Source organism: Lepus europaeus, chromosome 18 (genome assembly GCF_033115175.1).
Source record: "Lepus europaeus isolate LE1 chromosome 18, mLepTim1.pri, whole genome shotgun sequence".
In the NCBI taxonomy this organism is placed as follows: Eukaryota; Metazoa; Chordata; class Mammalia; order Lagomorpha; family Leporidae; genus Lepus; species Lepus europaeus.
Window position 1 is genome coordinate 21,721,233 of NC_084844.1, and position 23,855 is coordinate 21,745,087.

Sequence of the window (23,855 nt, forward strand, 5' to 3'; positions counted from 1 at the left end):
CAGAGGAGGGGTCGGAACTTCAAGTGGGTCAGAGAGACCTAGGGAGGTGACCGTTGAGTAACACCCAGGTGAGAAAGCATACCAGCGTCTGCTCCACTCAGAGCCCCTCCATCCCCCACCCCCACCCCTTGGCAGGGTGCATGGTCCCTGGCTCCCCGGCGGCCAGCACTGCAGCTTTAATTCAGAGGCCCCGCCCAGAACCCCAAAGGCAGAGGTAAAACCAGAACAGGTCCTGGGACCCCCGCCCAGGCCGTCCCCTGGGTCTTCCTCCCATCCTTTAACGCTTTCGTATTAGAAAAGCAATTGCACAGCCCACACCGCAAGCCCCTCTCCCTTTAGGCGCTCCCCCATTAAGGTTCCTGAATTGCACTCGCCCCGGTATCAGCTGTCCCCGGCTCTGCAGGGACGCCCCCATAGGCCCCTGTTCCTGCTGGCTCGCCCCAGAGGGGCGCTTAGGGCGGCTAAGAATAAGGCCCACCCCGTGCCCAAGTGAGTACCATTCGGGGGGTGCCCAATTCATTCTCCCACCAGGGGCCCAAGACAGCACCCAAGGGTGTCCACAGCCCAGGAAGGGGCCACTCACTCCAGACGGTGAGCAAAGAGCCCCAATGACTTGGGGGGTAAGGGCCCTGGCTGGAGCAGGCCAGAGGGCTGCCGCGGTGCCCACGGCACGGGCATCGAGCCAGGGCTCCAGACCCTTAGCGGTGGCCGGCACTGCAAAGCTGACACCTTCCTACGGGCCAGACGGAAAGGCTTGGGGGTGCAAGGGACGGATTGTTGGGGGGGGGACACACTGCACGAGGGCCTCCCGAGGGCACGGCTGAGCTGCATCCCAACCGGCACAGGAGTCTACGCAGCCGGCGAAGGCGGATCTGGGGCAGAGCCCGGCAGCAGCACACGAGGGCCGTCGCTCGGAAACCTGTGGCCGCGGCGCCGAGCCGAAGCCCGTGCAGCCGCCCGCCAGGCCGAGTCCCCCCGCGCCCGCGTCGTCCGCTCTGAGGAGCACGGGGGACACTCGTCCTGCCGCCCGGCGACGCCCGGGGAAGCGGAAGACCCGGCGCGGGGGGTCCCGCGGGGGCGGCCGCGGCCGGAGCCCGAGGCGCGCGCGGCCTCCCCCTGGAGCGGCTCCTGCGTCTGCCGGCCCCACGCGCGGAAGCCGAGGCCGCGGCCTTCGCCACCAGGGCTCGGCACCTCCCGCCGCCGCCGCCGCCGCCGCCGCCCGGACCCCTCGCCGCCGCGGGAACCGGGCCTATCGCGATCGGGCCACCTCCGCCTTCCTCGCCGTGACGAATCGGCGCCCGACTGAGAAAGTATCCGAATCCAAGGAGCTTTGTGGAACGTACGGGGTCTGAAAAAAAAATCCTTGGCCGTACTAGGCGTCGCCGCGTCCTCGGGAGCGGCTTTAGTTTTTTTCCGAAGACGGTCGGTGGGGCCTGAGAAGAAATTGAGGAAAAGTGTGGAAAGTGCGAGCGCGGAAGCTCCGGACGCGAGGGGCGGGGCGTGCGCGGGACAAAGGGAAGCGAAGCCGGAGCTGCGGGCGCTTTTTCTGCCCGCGGGTGAGTGTTTCCTAGTGGGTCCGACCTGGTCGGGAGGGTGGCAGGTCGCGGTGCCTCCGTTCGGCGGGACCCCGGGTCCCCGCGGGCTGCTGGGGGTCAGGCTTGGCTGCGGGGCCCGGAGCCGGGAGCCGGCGAGGCCTCCTTGAGGCCTAGCGGAGCGCGCGTGGGGAGGGAGTCCTCGCGGGGGGCCCTCCTCGGGGGCGGGATGGCCCCTTCCGGCCACCCCGAAACCGGTCAGGGCGCCCACGCATACCCCGCGTTGGGGGAGTGGCTGGTAAAGTGCATCCCCCGCGACAGGCGTGGAGGAGGCGACCTCCGAGGCAGCCCCGAGGGGCGAGGCGAGCCCAGGGCCCTCACCCCCGGAAGGGACCCCCGGCTCGGGACCCTGGCCCCGAGGACCCGCGGTGCCGGCTTGGCGTGAGCAGGTGGCCTGGGTGCGGACCCCAGCTCCTGCCGCTTCCTAGCGGCGTGGGTTCGAAGAGTTACTTTGAAGTCTGCAAGACTCCCCTTTCCGATCTGTAAAATGGGAGAGCAGGGTTGCTCTCCTAAGCCTGTCCAGCTTCATTCCCCAAATGCTTGCCGAGTGTCTGTGTTGGGCCAGGCCGCGGGGAGGGAGGGCGTCAGGGGGTGCACAGGGGCCCTGGCCCGCTCTGAGAGCCTGCGCTCCAGCGAGGGCGAGCAGTGCCTGTGAATGTATCTTAGCGTGAAGCGCCCCGTGCAGGGAGCTGCTGGCTGTCCCGTCAGGGCTCCTCACCGCAAGGCCTCCTGGATGCTGACAGCTCGCCGGCTGAGCTGCAAGGAAATTTGCAACAAAGTCAGAGGTTCCCGCCGGGGCTTTAAATAAGGAAGAGGGGGAAAGCACTTTGCACCCTGGGCTCCGACCTGCTGATGCTGCAGGGAGTTCCTGCTGGTCTCCCGTGATGCTGGATGAAGGCGCCCCAGGAGGGGAGTTTGTCTTCTTTCCAAAGCACGGATTTTTTTTTTTTTTTAACCCCCTCGGGACTGTTGATGTGAAGAACAAGCTCACGTTGAGCAGGGAACCCTAGGACCACGTCTATCAGGAATTGCACTGGAGACTGGGGTACGGTGACGAGAGCAGCACCCAGTCCAGCCATATTGGCAGATGTTTTGAAAAGCTACCGTAAACAGTATCCTAGCTCTGCATGGGAGTGCAGGTGAGGGAGCAGTGAATTCAATGTATTTCCAGCGAGTACGAAGCTCTCTGCCGCTTTTAAAAGAATGTGAAACGCATTTAGTTTACCCATTCCCTTTTCCGCTGCCTTCAGGAATACAGAGCTGTCCTATTGGAACAGAGGTTGCTAGACCAGAAGCCAGGTGGAACTGACCAGGCGCTGGCAGCATCCAGCAGGCCTTGTTGGTGTGGACAGGTGGCACAGCATAGTGTGTGACCAGTGCCTTCTCAGTTACCAAGTGTTCACCCTGTGAGAGGTGGGGTAGCTTAGGACAAAACCTGAGACTGTATTTCTGATACTTAAATACCCCAGGAACTTACTCGAGTCATTTAATTCTGATGACCCAGATGACCTACAAGGACTAGTAAAATACGCACAAGGCTTGAGTACTAAGAGATAATGTAATTTTACTCAAAAGTACCAATCAAACTACCCTCTTTAGGGAAACATTCTCATGCTTGCTGAGTTTTGATTCTCTTTTTTTTTTTTCCTTTTTTTCCTTTTTTTTATTTTAGTGTCTCAGATTCATTCTTAAGGAACTGAGAACTTAATCTTCCAAAATGTCAAGTAAGTTTCAATTTTTATATTTATCAATCTATGTTAATAAGAGACTAATGCCCTAGCAAGTGGGAATTCCAAAATACTCTCATTTTTTTCTTCAAAACAGGACCATTGGTAGTTTTGTTGCATAGTATTATATCTCAGTTGTTTACAAGAAGTTATTTATTTTCTTTCAAACAGAAAGACCATCTTATGCCCCACCTCCCACCCCAGCTCCTGCAACAGTAAGTTTTAATTTTCTTGTTAATGTAATAGCCAAGTCTGGCCTTGATACAAAAACCCAGATGTCTTCCAGTGACAGGCACTCAGTCATCACAGTAACAGGATGAAAATTCAGCTAAAAAAACAGACTTCCTTCTAAATAAAATAACTCTGCCTCTGATCTTGAACCAGCCCCAACATTTAAAGAAACATACTATGAAATTCCTACCTCCTATGCTGAATTTACTTGTTTTATTTTATTTTTTTTTCTTAATGGGAAATAGGTGACAAGTTTAACACTTCTTTCTCCGAGTCTTTAAGTTGATATTGAGTGAGTGCTCATTCTGGCTTTTTTTTTTTAAACCTAACCTTCAGCTGGTTACATTTTTCTCTCCTTTCTTGTCTCTATATATAAAATTTCCATATTAAATCAAACAAAGCTCCTAGTTCTATAACTACACTCATTGTAAATCTTTATTTTCAAGCTGTTCAAGTGAGGATTTCATTATCTGTGGGTCAGATTTTGCTATGGAATTTGACTCCACGCCGTAATTAGATTTGATTGGCTTGGGAATTGAGAATGTTTCAAAGTATCTGCGTGATAGCGGTGAACCAGCTTCTTCACCCAGCAAGCTCTGACCCAGCTTGGTCAGCATGTAAAATAGTTGCCCAACCCATGAAACAGATTCCACAGCAACTGTAGGCCTCCCTGAAATGGCTTCCTTGTGGAGTTTTTTAGAGGGGAGGGGGTTGTTTGTGTTTTAAAAAACACAGTTAACATGACCATATTCTGCAGAAGCGCTTCTGTAACAGCTGGTAGCCCTTCCTTCACACCCCTACTACCTAAATTTCAGGCCAGACTACTTGTCACTGCTAATTAGGTTCTTAGGTGATTTTGTTTTCTCCACTGGATTTTTTTTAACCCTCAGATGTGTGTTTTAGTTACATTTATCAACAGATTGTTTTTCCTTAGTGAGATGCTTTTAAAAGGAGATACTGTTTGATATCCTCTCAGTTCCACGTTTACACTATACAGTCTCCAGCGGGAACTCCAGCAGATGAGAAAGCCCTGTGCTTGGTTTGTTTCCTTCCCTAAACCCAAGACCACTCTGATAACCATCTCCATGGCACTTCGCTAGTGGCTGTACAGGTGGAAGTGAACTGTGGAGATTCTGACCTCAGAGAGCTACTCTTGTACTTCAGCTTTGGAAATGGTATAATTATGTGCTTTAGTTTCAATTTTTTTAATTCCCTTATTTTTCTTAACTTTGTTGCCTCATAATGTTGAACAGTGATCCTCATTGTTTGTGCAGCCTTTGAAGGTGTCATTTTGACACCAATACTGCTTCTAGCAGTGTGTAATATCTTGAGGACAAACTTGATTTTTTGAGATTAAAATATTTCAAAAGCCAAGTGTCTCCTTAAGACTTCTCACATGTAGAAAGGGATTTTTTGTTAACCTTTCTCTAGTCATATTCTGTACCATTATAATTTCACATTGACACACAACATATAGAAGACTAGGAATAAGAACAGCCTAAAAGAATGGATGCTAAATGAATTACTCTCCTTCCTTCCCCCCATTACTGCTGTCACCACCCTCACCACCACCCCTGCCATCACCCAGTTATACCACTCCGAGGAAGACACCTCTCTGTGCCTCTTATACTTCATCTGTGTTTTGCCTGCTTAAATATGCTTAATTTGCGTCTTCTCTAACTATGTAGACTAGAAATTGCTCAGTTGTATCAAATGTAATAATTGAGTGTCTGGGACACTAAGGATATGTTCAGCCGCATGCTTTAGGGAATCGTGTTCATGTCGTGATAGCTGTAGCTTAGTTGGGCTGCGTTGTGTATTTTACGTTATACAATCAGGACTGACATTGCTAATTGCCTATAAAAATGAAATTACTGTCACTTGTTTTTAACTGAGTTTCATTAGGTAAAATACTTTGAGTCTCTACTTGCTACGTTATTTTTATGCATTATGCCTTGATTTTCATGAACGTTGAATGTCATTGTGTTAACCACGCGGCCTCTGCTATGCCAGAGCCCGTTTGTAATTACATCAGCATATAATTCACAAAACAAGAACTCTGTTGCTGCAGTGCGCACTTGTGTTTTTAAAAAGGGCAAGAGCTATCAGGAAACTAGATGAAAAAGAAAGTTCAAGTCAACTAAAAAAGTAGTTCACATTAAGGCCAAATGCAGAAATTATTCATGATTGATTTATGGACGATGGATCAAAGAAGAGGTGGAAGAGAAGCTCACGAAAGAATGACTGGGTTCAAGAGATGAGCTAGTGCCCCCAGAACGAGATCCATGCATTTCTTACCAGTCTTTGTTTGAAATCATGTATGTGGCATCCGTGGAATCCAACATGTTTTTTTTTTCTATTGACAACTCCTGGCTTCCTGATTTGAGTCTCTTCTCATTTCACACATTATATAAAATGACTTAAAATTGTCCAAAAGCAGATCCATTTCTTGTTTTTACTTGTTTTGGTAGATGAATACATTGGTGGCATCCACATAGCTGTCGAGTAAATTGTGTTTTGTTTTGCATGTAGTGTTATCACACTTCAGGCCTTCCTCTCTCAGGCATCATATATGTCACTGGGTGGTTACATCACACTGTGGAACACAAGTTTGAAACACTGAAGTCTGTTGCTTGTCTCAAAATACAAGCTGCATGGGTTTACACTCAGACATCCCAAGCCCCCGCAGAAAAGGACAAAACAAACACTGGCAGGCTGGTTTCCCAATGAAAGAAAGATTTAATCTCCTCAGTGTAAGAGAAAAACAGTTACAACACATCATTGCTTGTTTAAATTCAGGTTGCTTTTGCATGCCATAAGCAGATCATTTTTCATTTCTGTGTTTTCCTCGTTTGAGCTCATTTCTCATTCGTGTTTTTGTCTCATTTGTTTCCATCAGCAAATGCCCAGCACACCAGGGTTTGTGGGATACAATCCATACAGTCATCTCGCCTACAACAACTACAGGCTGGGAGGGAACCCGGGCACCAACAGCCGGGTCACGGTAGGAGAATCAACTATTACAGCATCCGGCAAACAACTGGAGTTGACCAGAAATGCCTTCAGTTAGGTCCTTTTGAATCAAAAGCACAGCCATTAAAAAAATTTTTTAACCTGGCTTTTCAGCTATTTTCAACATTCATGGTACAGCCTTACACTGAAAAAGTAGATCTGGATATGTATATGGAAGAAGAAAAAACTCCATTCTCTTTGGTGGTCGGTAGGGTTATGCCTGGGGCACTTACTGCTTATGCTGTATGTAGACAAACTGGGAGTTTCTTATGGTTAAAATAGGCTTTCTGAAATGAAGCATGTCTGTTTTTCTAAGGTAACGAGCGACTCTCAGGAACTCAGTGTCTTAGTATGAGCCAAGCTTTCAGACCTGGCCTTCAGGACTAGAAAGCTCTTGGCTGGCCTAGCAGTTTGAATTGCTGCACATAATGATTTGTCTTTTGGATTTAGAATAGTTGACTGTCTAACAGCCTTATTTCTGCAATTCAGAAGAGAAAAAGACTTTATGTCACCTCAAAGAATGGCAGAATGAACGTTGAAAGAATTGATCTGAATTATCAGGCCACACATGTACACCCAGAAGTGCATTTCTAACTCGTAGTATGAGGAGTGTGGTTTCATTTAAGTAATCAACTTAAAATATCAAAATTGAATGATAGGCTTTAGGTTTTATGTTAGAATTATTTTAAACTCCATTCAAGGACATTTAATACCAAAGACCAAATAACTGTAAAAATGACTTGTTGAAAATAAATGAATAAAAATAAATCCAAAAGTCAAATACCTGTGTACACCTGAATGTGACGTTCATAAGAATTTGTACAACTCAGAATGGCTGCCAACTGTGGATACCTAGTTTCCAATTTCTGTGTTCACAAGTAATAGTAAGTGCCTTCAGTAATGTCACTTCAAAAAGCCCTCTCACCCTGTAGTCAGTCAAGCTATAGCCAAAAGCTGTAACTGTCAAATTTGGTGTCAGTTTTGGTAAACATATTGCTTAGCTTGATAGGTTTTGTTTGTCTAAAGTTTTCATTGTTTCTGCATAACTGTACTTCATAAGCATATCAAGTATGTTATGTACCATGCATATTTCACGGTATCAAAAGAATTCTGACTGTGTATGTATGCATTTCACAATGTGTATCAGTATGTGTTTTTCCTTGACCTAAATGTGTTGTTCCACAAGGTATACAGGAGGCAAGGTTTTCAAATGATAAAGAACATTTTACTTTGAACAACAAGCAGAATCTGTTTTGGATCATCCATGTTAATGCAGAAATTTATTCATGGGCAATAAACCAGAGAATGATTAAATTCTATACAGTCAGCTCTTGATTATCTACATTAATAGAATAGAACTGCTCACTATAATATGAGGAAATTTACTTTTTGGTCTGTGTCAGCATTTTCTCTTTGACTTGGATGCAGCTGTGGGGGCTGTCCATGAGTAGAGTGAGATCATGTGATGCGGGCACTTGGGAAAGAGTGGGCGCCGTCTCTGGGCCTGGATCCATCATCTCTTCTCCTGTTCCTTCTGGGGAGTGGAAGAGCCCAGCGTGTGGAGTGGGCACCAGCTTCGGAGTAGATGAGCATAGGACGGTTGCTGGGGGGTGTGTGTGTAATCGTCTTCTTAGCACTGAGTGCATTGTAACCAAAGGGCCTGGAAAAGTGTGGACGTTCTACACTACTCAGTTATGTTAGGACTCAGTAGCTGCGATTTTGACATTAGACAAGCGTTTTTAAGATGGCGGCAGTTATATTTTACTCTGGGTGGGGGCTTGTGTTTGCATTAGCTGTGACTTGAAGGAGTGGCGGTGAAGCCCTGGGAGGGAGCTCCTGTAAGCCGTGCAGGCCAGGTTTCCCTCAAGACTGCAATGCAGGAGACAGGAGCTTTCTGTAGCAGGGGACACCTTTCCGAGGGCTTACTGAGGAATCCACGTTCTAGTCAGTTCTTCATTCAGATAACGGTTAGTGTTCTCTTCAAAAACAGGTGTCAAAACAGATCGAGACAAAGCATTATAAACAGCGGACTTCTGTGCTTTCATGGAATTTCTATCCCAGGAGGGAACCCTTCAATAAAACCTTACCAGAGAAACAACTGAGAATTGGGAAAGAAACAGTAACAAAACCCAAGTAAAGTAGCCAAGATAAATTTCACAAAATTGTAGACTTTATTTGAAGGAGATATCCTAAGACCTTATTCTTAGGAAAGCACTGTTTTAACACACTGAATTATTTGTTTTCCCCCTTATCTGAATTGGAAGCAGAAGATTTTTTTTAGAGAGCTGCTGCTAGAGGTAGGTTTCTTGATGGCAACCGAGAAAGAGATTTAAAAAGCAAACCCACATTTCAAAGCACAAGCCCCCAGCCGTTTAGTAAAAACCAACAGCAGCTTTCACGCCTGGAACAGAGGGTACGGCACAGCTGTGGTCATTTCTAGTTGGCTGTTTGCAAGAAAAGGTTAAAGTGTGTTCAGAGCAAACTGGTTTCTTAAGATATTGTAGAAAGATGTCTGGGGTGTTAAATACACTGGAGGTGTTCAGGGAGGTAAGTTTTTAGTGGGAGGTTTTGGGGTGAGGTGGTTTTTGTGTTTGCAAGCAGACAGTGTAATGAAAACGTGGTCTCAGTGTGTAGATGATACATGTACCTTTCTTTGGAACAGGTGGATGGGGAGATACAACCAAACCCATTAATGCTATAAAATGTAATTGCTTGGAAAATATCAACAAATGTTACTATATCAAGTTTTTGAGCTGTTTTAATTCATCCTCAAACTTAAAAGCATAGGCATTTCAGAGTTCTTTACCTCTTCAGCATATTAAACCAGCGTTAGGAATAGTCTGCCACCCTTGACCATGGCACGGTTCTGACTTGACTGGAACCACTGCACGGTCTGCTCAGTCTGTGTGGCAAGGAATTGGCAATGCTCTCTGCGGAAGCACACGCGTGTCTTCCTCTGCATCTGACTGAGGCTTACCTTGAGAGGACGAACTCCTCCTCCTCCTGAGAGAACCACAGCCCTGAGCAGATCTCACCTTCTGGGTGGGCGCTGAGGTGACCGAGGTGAACAGTTGCCGACCCCCGTGCCTCACCTCCCTCCATGCATGAGGTGTGGTAATGCACAGGAAGAGAGAACACCGCTCCACGTGAGCACGAATTCACGTTATTGGGGAGCATCAAAGGCAGGGGGGACCGTGGTAGGAGAGGAAGCAGTTCTTGATGGCAGTGAGAAGTGTGGTTCTGATGGGGTCCCAGCTCGGGTAGGGGGCGGCCTCGGGGCTTGATCACAGCAGCTGCGGAGGCAGGAGGGAGAACACAAGTCACTGTGGTTTTCTTGCCAGGACCCATCCCCGTCTTTTGGTAATTAGGGTAAAGGCTGTACTTCTTCCCCCCAGCCTGGCAGGTAGGGTCAGTATCTGGGTCTCCCCCGAATTTAGATGTTAAACATCACTCAGCACAGTTTTTCTTATTCTGGGTCCTTACTCCAGTGTGATCATGTGTGTTGAGACTTAGACGTTCATAATGGGCACCCTTGAGAAGCAGTATCTGGGCACCCAGCAGAGGCCTAGCCCACAGGCCGTACGTAAAACCCACACTTGTCTCTCTGTCCCCTTCCTTTTTAAATTTTTTTTCCTCTTTCACTGTTTTCCTTAACTTTGTAGAAAATATCTTTTGTCTCCCCTCCCTCTCCTTTTCTTCTCTCCTTTTTCCTCCTGCACATCTTGTCTTCCCTTTTCTTCTTCTATCTCTTCCCACAAAACCAAAATCTGTTCAGTGGAATGGAGTTTCTTGACACAGTGATGCAAAAATTGCATCATCTGGCCCATGCCTGCAGTCCTGCCTTCCTTGCTCTGGACAAAGAAAGGGGCGATTCCGGTTCCTACTTCTTTACCTCCTTCATAAGAAAACTACTGGGTAACAGGCCCTGAACCTTAACACACACACACACATACATTCTCTCCCTCTCTCTCTCTCTCTCTCTTTTCCTTCCTCCCTCCCTCCCTCTCTCCCTCCCCTGGTCTTGGAGCTAGGAAAGTAGATTTTGTTGTTGCTGTGGGTGTGCTCCCCTGAGGTAGTGCCTGCAGGTGCAGGGTGCCCTCCACAGTGTGCATGGTAAGTGCTGAGGGTTCGGATTCTGCTGCAGATAATCAAGTGTTGACTGTATGTATTATGGGAATTGAACAAAATAAAAGGGAGCCAGGTAATGTCCTGAATGTGAGGTGCTTGATATATAACCATGTATTTTCTATGTATGGATTATTACGTAATATGTTGTTTGTTCTTACAGCAGGTTGTCAAAACAGTGGCACTCAATTGCTAAGTAAAGCCTTAAGAATTATGTGCTTAAAGTCATTTTCCTTTGATGTGAACATTTCTGAATTTGCAGTGATAGCTATTTTCAGTGGAGAAAATATAAGAATCTTGTGTCGGTGGACGAGTAGAAGAAAGACGCATTAGAATTTTTTAAGGGACTCTTTTCAGTTTGCCGGTGAACTCCTTGCAGCTGAATAATGAATGCATTTTAACTCTTTTGTAGGCATCCTCTGGCATTACGATTCCAAAGCCCCCAAAGCCACCAGATAAGCCGCTGATGCCCTACATGAGGTACAGCCGAAAGGTAGGCACCCGGCCCTGGGCGGGGTTAGGACTGCCACTGCTGCTCCCTTGTCTCCCATCCAGCGTCAGATTGACGAAGCCCCCGCGGGTGTGCACAGTCAGAGGGCAGGATGAAAGCCGGTAGCTGTTAACAAGACTCATCGTGATTTTGGAATTCCAGATCAAAACCCTAGAGGAGCATGATTTAGTCAGCTTTTAAGATCCTTAGGATAGAGTGTTCTACAGATGCAAAAATAATGTCTTTCGAGAATATTATTTAATGGCGTGAGAAAAATGTTCAACGAAAAAAGGAATATAAGATTACATGTATTAATATCTTATTTCTATGAAAATAGTAGCAACCACTTCTTATTTTGAAGGGGAAAAAGCCTGGAGGACAGTGGTTATCTCTAGGCAATAAGCTTATGATCGCTTCTGTTTTCTTTATATTTCTTCGAGTTTTTTAATGTTTTGCTGAACCTACATTACTCTCAAATAAAAAAATAGAGCTAGTCTCTTTATTAAAGAGAAGAGTATTTTAGCCACTATTTAAAAGTTTTAAAATTTCGGATCATAATTACAGTTTCTTAATAATATATATTCTACAAAATAACCAGTTCCCTTATTTTTTTTTTAAGATTTTATTTATTTGTTTGAGAGGTAGAGTTAGAGTGATAAAGGTCGTCATCTGCTGGCACACTCCCCAAATGGCCGCAACAGCCAGAGCTGGGACGATCTGAAGCCAGGAGCCTCCTTCGGCTCTCCCACATGGGTGCAGGGGCCCAAGGACTTGGGCCATCTTCCACCGCTTTCCCAGGCCATGGTAGAGAGCTGGATTGGAAGAGGAGCAGCCGGGGCTCAAACCAGCGCCCATATGGGATGCCGGCACAGCGCCAGCCCCACCAGTTCCCTTCTAAACACACTTAGAGACATCAGCTATGTTGCTGAGCTAATTCATCTTAAGTGTCTGCAGTGATTGGAGATACTCTTGGCCTGTCAAATGAAGAATGCATTAGTAGTGAAGTTGAGAAGAAATCCATCAAGGGGTGGGCATTTGGCCTGGCAGATACCATATTGCTTGGAGTGGAGTGCTCACACCCATTTTGGGGTTCCTGGGCTCCTGATTCCAGTTTCCTACAGTTGCTTGCCCTGGGAGGCAGCTCGAGTAGTTGGGTCCCTGCCGCCTGTGGGTGCCTTGGCTGGAGTTCCTGGCTCCCAGCAGCAGAACCAGCCTCAGCATTGCAGGCATTTGGGAAGGAAGCCAGCAGATGGAAGCTCCGGCTCTGCTTCTCTGCCTCTCAAATAAATACAGGCAGCTAACTCATTGTTAAGACACGTAGCGAGGTAGCGATGACACAAGCTCGGCCAGCTGCTGATAATTGTTGAAGCAGGCTGATGAGTCATAAGAATTTGATACCTTCCTCTCTGCTTTTGTTTATGTTTGAAAGTTTACACATTTAAAAATATTATTAAGAGATCTATGTATTTAGGTATCAATATTGAAATGTTTATGTTTTACTTTTTAAGGTCTGGGACCAAGTAAAGGCTTCCAACCCTGACCTGAAGTTGTGGGAGATTGGAAAGATTATTGGTGGCATGTGGCGAGATCTCACTGATGAAGAGAAACAAGAATATTTAAACGAATACGAGGCAGAAAAGGTAAGGTGGGGATGTCATGTATGAATGTTGGCTTATTTACAAAAGAAACCTAAGATCTGATGAGAAACTGAGACTTCCGGAGCTTCTGTATGCCTGCGTGAAGTCACCCAATTGTCCTAGACCTCATACCCTTTGTAGAAAGGAGACGATATCCCAGCCCCCTGCTCACGTCAGATCTTTGATATTCAGATGAGGTGACACAGGTGTACAGTGCAACCTGCAGAATGCTGGTGACAAATCTGGGGAACGTTTGCATTTCAGATAGAGTACAATGAATCCATGAAGGCCTATCACAACTCCCCCGCGTACCTGGCTTACATCAATGCGAAGAGCCGTGCAGAAGCTGCCTTAGAAGAGGAGAGTCGGCAGAGACAGTCGCGCATGGAGAAGGGGGAGCCTTACATGAGCATCCAGCCTGCGGAAGACCCAGACGGTAAAGAGGCTGCGCTTCTCTGAGCGTTAAAACGGGAGAAGTCTCTTAAATAGAAGTTTGTATTTCTTGCCTTAAACAGAAAACAAAGCATAGTTTAAGTACCATTCCAATATCCTGGTTATTTTGAGTAAGGCTTGTATATGAATCTCCCACAAGAAAAGCAAATAGCCGTTCCACTGCAGAAAATAGCAAAACCTATTTACTGTGGAGAAGATGTTTTCCTCAGAACGCATGGGAGGTTTGAGCTGCAATCAGGATTGTGCCTCGACTGCCTTTAAAAACTAAGTGTCTGGCCAGCGCCGCGGCTCACTAGGCTAATCCTCCACCTAGCGGCGCCGGCACACCGGGTTCTAGTCCTGGTCGGGGCGCCGGATTCTGTCCCGGTTGCCTCTCTTCCAGGCCAGCTCTCTGCTATGGCCTGGGAGTGCAGTGGCCCTGCACCTGCATGGGAGACCGGGAGAAGCACCTAGCTCCTGGCTTCAGATCAGCGCGGTGCACTGGCCGCAGTGCGCCCAGCTGCAGCGGCCATTGGAGGATGAACCAACGGCAAAGGAAGACCTCTCTCTCTGTCTCTCTCTCACTGTCCACTCTGCCTGTAAAAAAAAAAAAAAGAAAGAAAGAAAAACGAAGTGTCTTTTAGTTGCATCCTGTGTTCTCATTGGTTCCCTACATTTGCTAAATTAAAGCCTCCTAGGGGAGAAAGTGAGTGAGTGGGCAGCAGCATAGAATTCCCTTTCCAGTGATCCAGAAGCCCAGCAAGAGTTTGTACGCACGGCTGCATCACGAGCAGCGCCCAAGGGCGCCCCTGGGCAGACTGTGTGCCCCGACATAGAGCAGAGCTGGGCGCTGGGACTCCAGGCAGAGCCCCCGAGACAGCCGCCTCGCTGAGCATGCTCGTCCACACACCCCGTGTGCTGTGGGAACACCAGTGTTTTCTCTGCGAGCTGCTGTGGTATGGAAAGGGTTGGAGGCATCAGCTGCAAGCAACCAAAACATCAAGAAAATAATTTGGTAAGGTAGCAGTAACAAAGAGGAAGCTTGTAACAACTTTAAAGAAGATACCCCTGAAGGAAGAAGCAACAATACCACCTAAAGACGTGAATAAATTGATACACTGAAAAGAAGGGAGAAAAAATGTTTTAAAAGAATGGGGGGGGGGGGCAGTGCAGTGGTATAGCGAGGAAAGCTGCCACCTGTAGTGCCGGCATCCCACATGGGCACCAGTTTGAGACCCGGCTGCTCCTCTTCCAATCGAGCTCTCTGCTATGGCCTGGGAAAACAGTAGAAGATGGCCCAAGTGCTTGGGCCCCTGCACCCACATGGGAGACCCAGAAGAAGCTCCTGGCTCCTGGCTCCTGGCTCTGGATTGGTGCAGCTCCAGCCGTTGCAGCCAAGTGGGGAGTGAACCAGCAGATGGGAGACCTCTCTCTCTCTGCCTCTCCTCTCTCTGTGTAACTCTGAACTGGTGAGGGGAGAGAGGGGGCTGGAGTTTGCTATGGCGCAGACGGGTTAAAGCCCTGGCCTGCAGCACCGGCATCCCATATGGGCCCCAGTTGGAGTCCTGGCTGCTCCACTTCCAGTCCAACTTTCTACTGATACGTCTGGGAAAGCAGTGGAGGATGGCCCAATTGCTTGGGCTCCTGCACCCACGTGGGAGACCCAGATGGAGTTCTTGGCTCCTGGCTTTTGGCTTTGCCTGGCGCACCTCTGGCCGCTGTGGCCATCTGGGGAGTAAACCAACAGATGGAAGACCTCTCTCTCTGTGTCTCTACTTCTCTCTGAGTGGTAAGCAAAATCATCAGTGCTAAAGACACAGTGGCATAGCCAGACCTTGGTCACTCCAGTGGGATGATAACTGCAAGAGAAGCATACAGCTCTGAGAGCCAGAAGATGACATCATGAGGACGGAGGCACAAGGAATCAAAGGCAGAAGAGGAAAACCATTCTGTGGAATGAGAGGTGGCAGCGTGAACGCGAAGACTGCAGGGAGCCGCTCAGGAGCAGCCTCAAGCCCTCCATGTTTGCGTGTAGGACAAGAACTGGAGGCTCTTAGGAAGGCGGCACGGGTGGTGGTAAGATCTCTGTGGAAGAGTGACTTTGGGCATTGGGCCGAAGGTGAGTGGAAAGAGGAGGCCTTGGAAGGCAGAAATGGACTTGACAATGAGAAAGGTGGCGCCCGCCCAAGCGCGACAGCTGCTGCCATCCGTCATCTCTAGGACACGGGGCAGCCGGGGCTTCCTGAGAGGAACGGCTGCTGGGTGAGGTGGCGCCTGCAGAGGACGAGCAGACGCTGAGGTACAGGAGAGACAGGTCCGGACGCAGCCTCCCTTCCCCTCCCCGTCCAGCGCTGTGGCCCTGCAAATACCAACAAGAAGATCAGTTAGATGGAGGCAGCACCCTTGCACCTGGAAGGGTTCTTTATGTAAAGAAGAGTTGTTTTAAAGCTGCGTCTGTTAGCCTAGCAGTTTGATTTTAGAAGTACACGTTCCTTTTTTTTTTTTTTTTTTTTTTCAGAGAGACAGAGAAAGAGTTATAGACAGTGAGAGAGGAGACAGGTCTTCCTTCCATTGGTTTAACCTCCAAATGGCTGCTATGGCCAGCGCGCTGCGCCGTTCTGAAGCCAGGAGCCAGGTGCTTCTCCTGGTCTCCCATGCGGGTGCAGGGCCCAAGCACTTGGGCCATCCTCCACTGCACTCCCAGGCCACAGCAGAGAGCTGGACAGGAAGAGGGGCAACCGGGACAGGATCCGGCGCCCCAACCGGGCCTAGAACCCAGGGTGCCGGCACCGCAGGCGGAGGATTAGCCTATTGAGCTGCAGCGCTGGCCTAGAAGTGCATATTCTAAAGAAATTACTCAAAGGAAACAGAGAGGATTTTCTGCATGTTTTAGTTTTGTTTTACTTTTTACAACCATGATTTTTAGCTGTGAAGTTTATGATAAAGAGGGTTTTGGCGACAGACACCAAGGGACAGGGTTGTTGAACTAGGACACGGCAGCCCTGCAGGCCGTTCAGCGGGGCTTCCTGGCATGGGAGGCAGGTAGTTGATGAGCAGGTAGTTTTAATGTGTGGCATTTAACAGTAAGCTCTACTTGATTTAAGTGAGCAAATAACGTAAAAAAAAGAAGATGATCAAGCAAAGGCTGAAATTAAGGAAACAGTGTTGAATAGCATTAAAAATCCTAGAAAAGGCATAGAAACCAGACCCGTACTCTGTATACAAACCTGGGTGATGCTGTTACACCCCAACAACTGTCTTGAGTTGTGTGAATAGACAAACATTCTTTTTCTAAAATTATGTCAGGGCCTTAATTGTTTTGTGATAAAATGTAAATGCTGTCTGGGAAACTGCTTATTGTTAGAGATAGTGTTTTCTCAATAGGGATGAGTTAACTCTAGGCCAAGTTACTTCTGCAGCTGGGTATTTTCATTACTTTAATATTATAGTGCTACAGGGACAAAGACAGCGCCCAGTTCGTACGTTGGCCATCAGCTGTGAATGAGGCAGGTAGCAGTTTCCGTTACTGCCGCCACCACGGCCTTCGCCTTGACGCCGGGGCCTGGGGAGGAAAGGTCAGAGCTCGCTGTGCTCCAGGCAGATCCTTCTCTGACACGGCATCGCTCGGTGACCTTGTGAGAAAAGCCAGTGCCATGGCCAAGGAGCACGTTACGTCCTATGTGGATTTTTTTATCCAGTGAGTGCTCCAGTGCTCCCATGATGCTTGTCAGGCCAGTGAGGGCCAGGCCTCCTTAGTAAGTAAGTGCTAACGTTGTTACACTCTCCTGATTCCCAGAATGTCTCGTTCCTTCCAGATTATGATGATGGCTTTTCAATGAAGCACACAGCCACCGCCCGGTTCCAGAGAAACCACCGCCTCATCAGTGAGATCCTTAGTGAGAGTGTGGTGCCCGACGTCCGGTCAGTGGTCACGACAGCTAGGATGCAGGTCCTTAAACGACAGGTCCAGTCCTTAATGGTCCATCAGGTAAAGTCATAAAGTCACAAGCACTCATTGTGATGAAGTGGGCCTGTGCCACCTGTCCCAGGAGGCGTGATTCTTACACCATGCGTGAATGTGCCTGGAGAACACCAGGCTAAGCTGTTCTGATTTAAGAAAGGGGTTAAGGGGCAGTGGGCCTTGCTCCGAGGTTGGATGTTTGTTTTTAAATGGTAACACAGAGCCTTGGAAAGTACATCTACTAATACGTGAGAACTCGCAGACTTTGAGATTCACTTTGCTGCCTGGTGTTGTTTCTCCGAAGAAATTGCCCAGGCTTGGAACAGTATTCTTTGACATGGACTCATTAATCATAGTCCTTTCTTTGGTGCTGCATCTTAGTCTTTAAAATCTTTGCTAGAGTTGTGTAATAGATGCTTTAAGATAAAAATGCAAAACATTCTTTGTCACACTGTTTGAAAGTGTGAACCATTAGAGAGGGAGATGTATTATCTGTCTGACCTCTGCGTTCGAGGAAATAGCCAAGTAGTGACAAGCCTGCTCCATGTCTTCCAGCGAAAACTAGAAGCTGAGCTTCTTCAAATAGAGGAGCGACACCAGGAAAAGAAGAGGAAGTTCCTGGAGAGCACAGATTCTTTCAACAACGAACTGAAAAGGGTATGCATTCCGTGTGTTCTCAACAGGCTTGTCGCTGAGTTTGTTAGTTTTTGCTCCTCCTACTTTTTCTAAAATAGTGTTTTTATTGAATGTTCTTCACTCTGAAAGAGATAATTTTGATATAGAGTCTTAAGACCCTTGCTTTATGAAAATTAATTCCATGTTCTGGCAAAACTGCAGTGCCACGTAACATAGTTCACATATTTTTACTAGACTTGTGGGTGCTGGAGCACTCTTAGGTTTTAACATCTAGACAGTCATGAATTATTTTCATTTGATTGAAATTTATTCATTAAAGGCCTTCATTAGTTAGAATTTGCAGTTTGCACTTTGACTTGTAGTCAGTAAATGCAGTGTTTGATAACCCGAACTAGAAACTGCAGGCCTGCTGGGTAATCCAGCACTTAGGGCATTGCCTCCGCACACATTCTGTGTGTGCTGTCCCAGCTGCTGGAGCAACTTCCCTTGCCTGTGCACATAAGAATTTTAGAGAGCACCTAGAACCACATTTTTTCCATGTCCATACCTACATCTATCTATACGTATGTGTGTGAGGGTATTTCAGAAAGTACATGGAAAGGCTGGGTGTCGTGGCACAGCAGGTGACGTCCCACATCAGAGCGCCAGTTCCAGTCCCAGCTGCTCCACTTCCAATCCAGCCAATCCTGTTAATGCGCCTGGAGAAGCAACGGATATTGGCCTGGCCCGGCCTGGCCCTGGCTATTGCGGCCATTCAGAGAGTGAACCAACAATTGGAAGATCTCTATCTCTCCCTCTGCCTCTCCTCCTCTCCTTCTAACACATGCCTTTCATATAAATAAATAAAATTCTTAAAGTACATCAAAAATTTATTTTTTAATTCCATGTTTCTGAACTTTTTGAAATACCCGCGTGTGATTTTGTAGGCAAGGAACACCCACTTTGAAATGATGTCTCTGGCTCAGAAATGGTAAGGAGAGGGCGTTACTGAAGTTCTCTCTTCTCTGACTGCTAGTTGTGCGGTTTGAAGGTGGAAGTGGATATGGAGAAGATCGCAGCTGAAATCGCGCAGGCGGAGGAGCAGGCCCGCAAAAGGCAGGAGGAGAGGGAGAAGGAGGCAGCGGAGCAAGCAGAGCGCGCCCAGGGCAGCGGCATTCCTGAGGAGGAGCACGCGGCCAGCAAAGCCGAGGACAAGAAGGACGACGAGAGCATTCCGATGGAGACGGGTACGCTGCCAGCCACGAGGTGCGACCCTCGCACCACGAGGGTCGGGCCGCGGCCGGTCTTTCCTTCCAAATACCCCCCAAGGTCATGCGGTTCGTCCCACGTTCTTGGTCTCTGGTGGATGCACTTGGAAGGTTGGGGTCACTGAAGAACAGCGATGGAGGGTTGTCTGCTGTGTGGGATCGGAGGCCTTGGGGGTCCCCAGTCTGGCTTGAGAATACAAAGTGGAATGGGAGAGCAGTTGAGGGCACCGGCTCTGGAATGAGATCGGGTCTGGGACTGTGTCCCTGCCTGCCAGCCCTGCGGCTTGGGTGAGTTATTCCACTGCGGCTTCCTTGCTCGAAGCATCCTAGCAGCCGCCTCCAGATCTGCTCCTGGATCTGGTATGGAGCTAATGTGCAGTATTTTGACCCTTAGTGCTAATACTGTTTAAGCAGTAGGTTTTTTTTGAAAGGCAGAGTTACAGAGAGGCAGAAACAGAGAGAGAGGGGTCTTCCATCTGCTGGTTCACCTCCCAGATGGCCTCAGCGGCCGGAGCTGGGCCGATCAGGAGCCAGGAGCTTCTTCCGGGTCTCCCATGTGGGTGCAGGGGCCCAAGGACTTGGGCCATCTTTTGCTGCTTTCCCAGCCATAGCAGAGAGCTGGATCGGAAGTAAAGCAGCCGGCTGGGGCCAGCGCTGTGGTGTAGAAGGTAAAGCCATTACCTGCAGTGCCGGCATCCTGGTTGGAAGAAGCTCCTGGCTTCTGATTGACGCAGCTCTGGCCATTTGTGGCCAACTGGGGAGTGAATCAGCGGATGGAAGACCTCTCTCTCTCTCTCTCTCTCTCTCTCTCTCTCTGCCTCTCCTCTGTGTAACTCTGACTTTCAAATAAATAAATAAATCTTAAAAAAAAAAAAGCAGAGCAGCCAGGACTCAAACCGGCACCCATATGGATGCCAGCACTGTAGGTAACAGATTTACCAGCTACACCACAGTGCTGGCCTCCACAGTTATCACTCTTAAGATTGCCTTTGCTGTGTAGGACCACCTTCAGCAGAGTAAACCCTGCAGGCCACATCCTGCCTGCCCCCTGGTTTTCACCAATGGTCCTTTACTGGGCACAGCCGCCCCATTGTCCCCATGTTGTCTGCGTCTGTGTGGCGGCGGCGGCAGTGCACTGGAGTTAGTTGCAGCAGAGCCTCCCTGGGGCACAAAGCTGGACACAGCCACCAGGTAGCCATTGCTGGAAGGTGACAGGCCCCAGCCTAGAAAAGTTTACTTCAAGGGCACTGGTTGTCCTGGTAACAAATCTCTGGGGGTAACAAATAACATGGCAAACTTTGGTAAATTAGTCCGGCTTACATGGATTATTACTTGTAGTGTTGCGATTACCTCCCCTGTTGGCACTGCTTTGACCCTGCCTAGTGCCCCCTGTACACAGGCCTGAGCGGAAGGAAGGCGTGGGAAACAGCCAGAAGCTCACTGCACGGTCTTGGCAGGCGGAGGCTCGGCAGCCGTACTTTGCATTAAGCTGACAGACGCCTGGGAAACACTTAATGGAACGTAGATTTTTTTGAAAAAAGATTTATTTATTTGAAAGGCAGAAATACAGAGAGAGAAGGAGAGATCTTCATCTGCTGGTTCACTCCCTAAATGTCCAGGACTATGCCAGGCTCAAACCAGGAACCAGGAGCTTCCTCCAGGTCGCCCACGTGGGTGCAGGGGCCCAGGTGCACTAGCATGGGAGCCGCATCAGAAGTGGAGCAGCCGGGACTTGAACCTGGGCCACATTGCAGGCTTAGGCTTACCTGCCTTCTGCACCACGGCACCAGCCCAGAATGTGGATCTCTAGGGGATGTTTCTGAAAAGCTTGATTCACCAGATTAACGCTTGGGAGGGTTTTTTTATTTAGTTATATTTCTATAAATATATATATTATAATATGTAGTATTTATATATTAGTTATATTTTTATATATTATATAATATATATTGACATATATAATATAAATTATTTATTTTTATTTATTTGAAGGCCAGAGAGAGATTTCATCCTTTGATTTACTCCCCAAATGCCCACAACAGCCAGGTCTGGGCCAGACCGAAGCCGGGGGCCAGGGTTCTGTCTGCATTTTCCGCACTAGGGCAGGGGCCCAGGTGCTCTTCAGGAGCCCAGTCTGCTGCCCGCAGGTTGCGCATTAGCAGGAGGCGGGAAGGGAAGTAGCGGCAGGACTTGGTCCCGGCCCAGCTCCTGCCCAGTCGGGCCGTCCAAGCAGGCAGCTCCTGTTTGCCCTCCTTTCTGTTCCGTGCGAGCACCTTCAACTTGGCAAATCGGGAGCATGAGCATTTTGTTGTGGTTAACGCGAGAGTTTGAGGGTTAGGGTAAGGTTCTCTGCTCATTTTCCAGCTAGATAGGACGCCCGGCCCCTGCCTGTTTGGTCCTCTGTCAGTGAGCCACGTCAAAACACCTAGGGCTTTACTCGGGTTCTGGCTGTCTAGCTTCAAAGGAAAACAGGACAATTATCGGGGTCCGTTAGAGCAGAAGCCTCGTGCTGTGAAACGTCTTGCAGAAGACAGCCCCGCACGACCTCTGTCCGAGATTGCAGCCTCATCCTTCCCACGTCGGCTTGCTCCGCGTGTGATCCAAAGCCCTGCGGAACAGCCCTGTCCAGCGGCGGTACAATGGGAGTGACACACGTACTTGAAGTGTTCTGCTAGTGACGTTTTTGAAAGTCAAGGCAGATGAGAGTATCTTTAATAGATAATTATATATGTGTATATTCTAAGTAATACCATTTCAATATGTAATCAACATTTTAAACAATATTAACCTTTTTTACTTTTTTTGTATTCTAAGTCTTTGAAATCCTGTGTATATTTTACACTTAGAGCACATCTCAGTTCAGCAGCTTAATTTTCGTCAGAAGTATGTTAATCTGTATTCACGTGGCATGCATTTCTGGTTAGAGAGTGGCTTTCCACGCCCAGGATCATTCTGCACATGCTAGAAATTCCTCCGTCGTGCTGGCTCATCTCAGGTGCCTGGAAGCGGCGCGCGGCTGTTACCTCCCTCCTGGGCAGCACAGCCGCGTGCTGTCTGTGTGGTCAGGGCCCATGTGTGTCTGGAACTGACGGTGACACGTGTGTGATTACAGAGGAGACGCACCTGGAAGAAACGACAGAGAGCCAGCAGAATGGCGAAGAAGGCACGTCCACTCCCGAGGACAAGGAGAGTGGGCAGGAGGGGGTCGACAGTCTGGCCGAGGAAGGAACCAGTGACAGTAACACCGGCTCGGAGAGCAACAGTGCCACGGTGGAGGAGCCGCCAACAGATCCCATACCGGAAGATGAGAAAAAAGAATAGATGTTGCCTTGTTTTATGTGTTCTAAATACTTTTTTAAATGAAAAAAAAAATGTTTTTTGGTTTTAATGGTGTTATGTGGTTTGTGTATTTTTTTTCCGTGTCCATATCACAGCACCAAAGGCTTTTTGGACCATTTAGCATCACGAGCCTAACGGCAGTCACCTTTCCTAGACGTGAACATGGCTCTTTTCTTTGGATCTTGTTTCTAGCCCTCAACTACGGAAAGCCTCAGAATTTAGATTAACTGAGAAAGCTTTCACCTCCTTTAGAAAATCATCCTTTGATGCTGCAGAATCTACTCTACAAATGCCTTCCTACAGTCACTTGGGTGCTTCCCTAAGCCATAGCTTTAACCCTCTCGGTCCTGGCAGCAGCCGCCAGAAAGCCCCGTCGCTCGTGTACTTGTGCAGAGAGTAGCTTCTCGATGCGATCATGGGTCAGTGTGTATTTGTTCTCACCCTTTTTCTATTTAATCAACGTCCGATTCCAGGTGTGTGTGAAGGAGTGGCGTGTAGCCTGCAGCTGACTACATGTGGATCGTGTTGATCCCGGGAAGCTCCCAGGGTTAGAGTAGCTCCCAGCTCCTGAAAAAGTTGTCGCAGTGGACACAGCACACACGCTATCTCTACTACTTTTTTTATATAATTGATATTGGGTATGTTCTGGTAAATTTATCCTTATTGTATAGGGGGAAAATTACCTTTTTTTTTTTTTTTTTTTTTTTTTTACCAGGTTTTCCAAAGACACAGTAGATCACAGAGCTTAATGGGTTGAGTGTACTCTTGTCGTGGACTAAATAACTTTATACTGATGAGCCCATTCCAGAGGAAAAACAGCTCAGAATTAAGTTTATCCGCTTGAAACTGTCTTAACAATAATCAAAACATTCAGAACCTCAAGGCTCGGGATCCCGTAGATTAGAGCCTGCCTTTTTGATAAACTTCGTAAAGTCTTGGAGACTAGAAGCAAGATAGTTTGTGACGCATATACTTCCCAAAAACTAGAATAGATTTTTACTGAATAGCAGTATATCTGATGCTATATGTTTCTTAAAAGTCCAAATGTAATAAAAATATGAAAAAAAGGTCTCAAGTGTGTTTAATGCACTAAATGTTCGTATGCCAGTCTAGCACACGGTTTGGCTTCTGTAAGATCGTGGCAGCATGAGTGGCCGCTCACAGCATACCGGGGCCCTGGTCCCACCCAAGAGTGTCTGTAAATGCCTGTGACGATAAGTTCCTTCCTACCAGACACTCAGGAAAACCAGTTTCCTTCCATTACAGTCATGTCACATAGGGAGGTCTAACCCCAAAAGGGATAGTTTCCACATTAATATTTGAGGAATATGAAAGATCAATCCACTGCTTCACTCCCCAAGTTCCTGACACAGCTAAGGCTGGGCCAGGTCAAAGCCAGGAGCCCAGAACTCCCACGTGGGTGGCA

General features: G+C 48.1%; 1 protein-coding gene across 2 annotated transcripts; it reads left to right on the forward strand.

Annotated features, from left to right (window-relative positions):
- Positions 1–1,277: 1,277 nt before the first annotated feature.
- SMARCE1 (SWI/SNF related, matrix associated, actin dependent regulator of chromatin, subfamily e, member 1) lies at positions 1,278–23,154 on the forward strand. 2 transcript variants are annotated; one of them, XM_062215496.1, is made up of 11 exons: positions 1,278–1,556; positions 3,265–3,316; positions 3,491–3,534; positions 6,450–6,554; positions 11,100–11,180; positions 12,686–12,817; positions 13,079–13,250; positions 17,062–17,234; positions 17,763–17,864; positions 18,874–19,069; positions 22,203–23,154. In XM_062215496.1, the coding sequence occupies exons 2-11, from the start codon at positions 3,310–3,312 to the stop codon at positions 22,409–22,411; spliced, it is 1,221 nt and encodes a 406-aa protein (XP_062071480.1). In that variant the 5' UTR covers positions 1,278–1,556; positions 3,265–3,309; the 3' UTR covers positions 22,412–23,154. The 2 variants fall into 2 exon arrangements, with proteins under 2 accessions (XP_062071480.1, XP_062071479.1); XM_062215495.1 differs by having other exon boundaries at positions 1,285–1,556; positions 18,859–19,069.
- Positions 23,155–23,855: the final 701 nt, after the last annotated feature.

Coding starts and splice junctions, on each gene's coding strand:
- SMARCE1 (XM_062215495.1), top strand. Junction 13,251..17,061: donor GCCTGCGGAAGACCCAGACG/GTAAAGAGGCTG, acceptor CGTTCCTTCCAG/ATTATGATGATGGCTTTTCA. Junction 17,235..17,762: donor AGTCCTTAATGGTCCATCAG/GTAAAGTCATAA, acceptor CATGTCTTCCAG/CGAAAACTAGAAGCTGAGCT.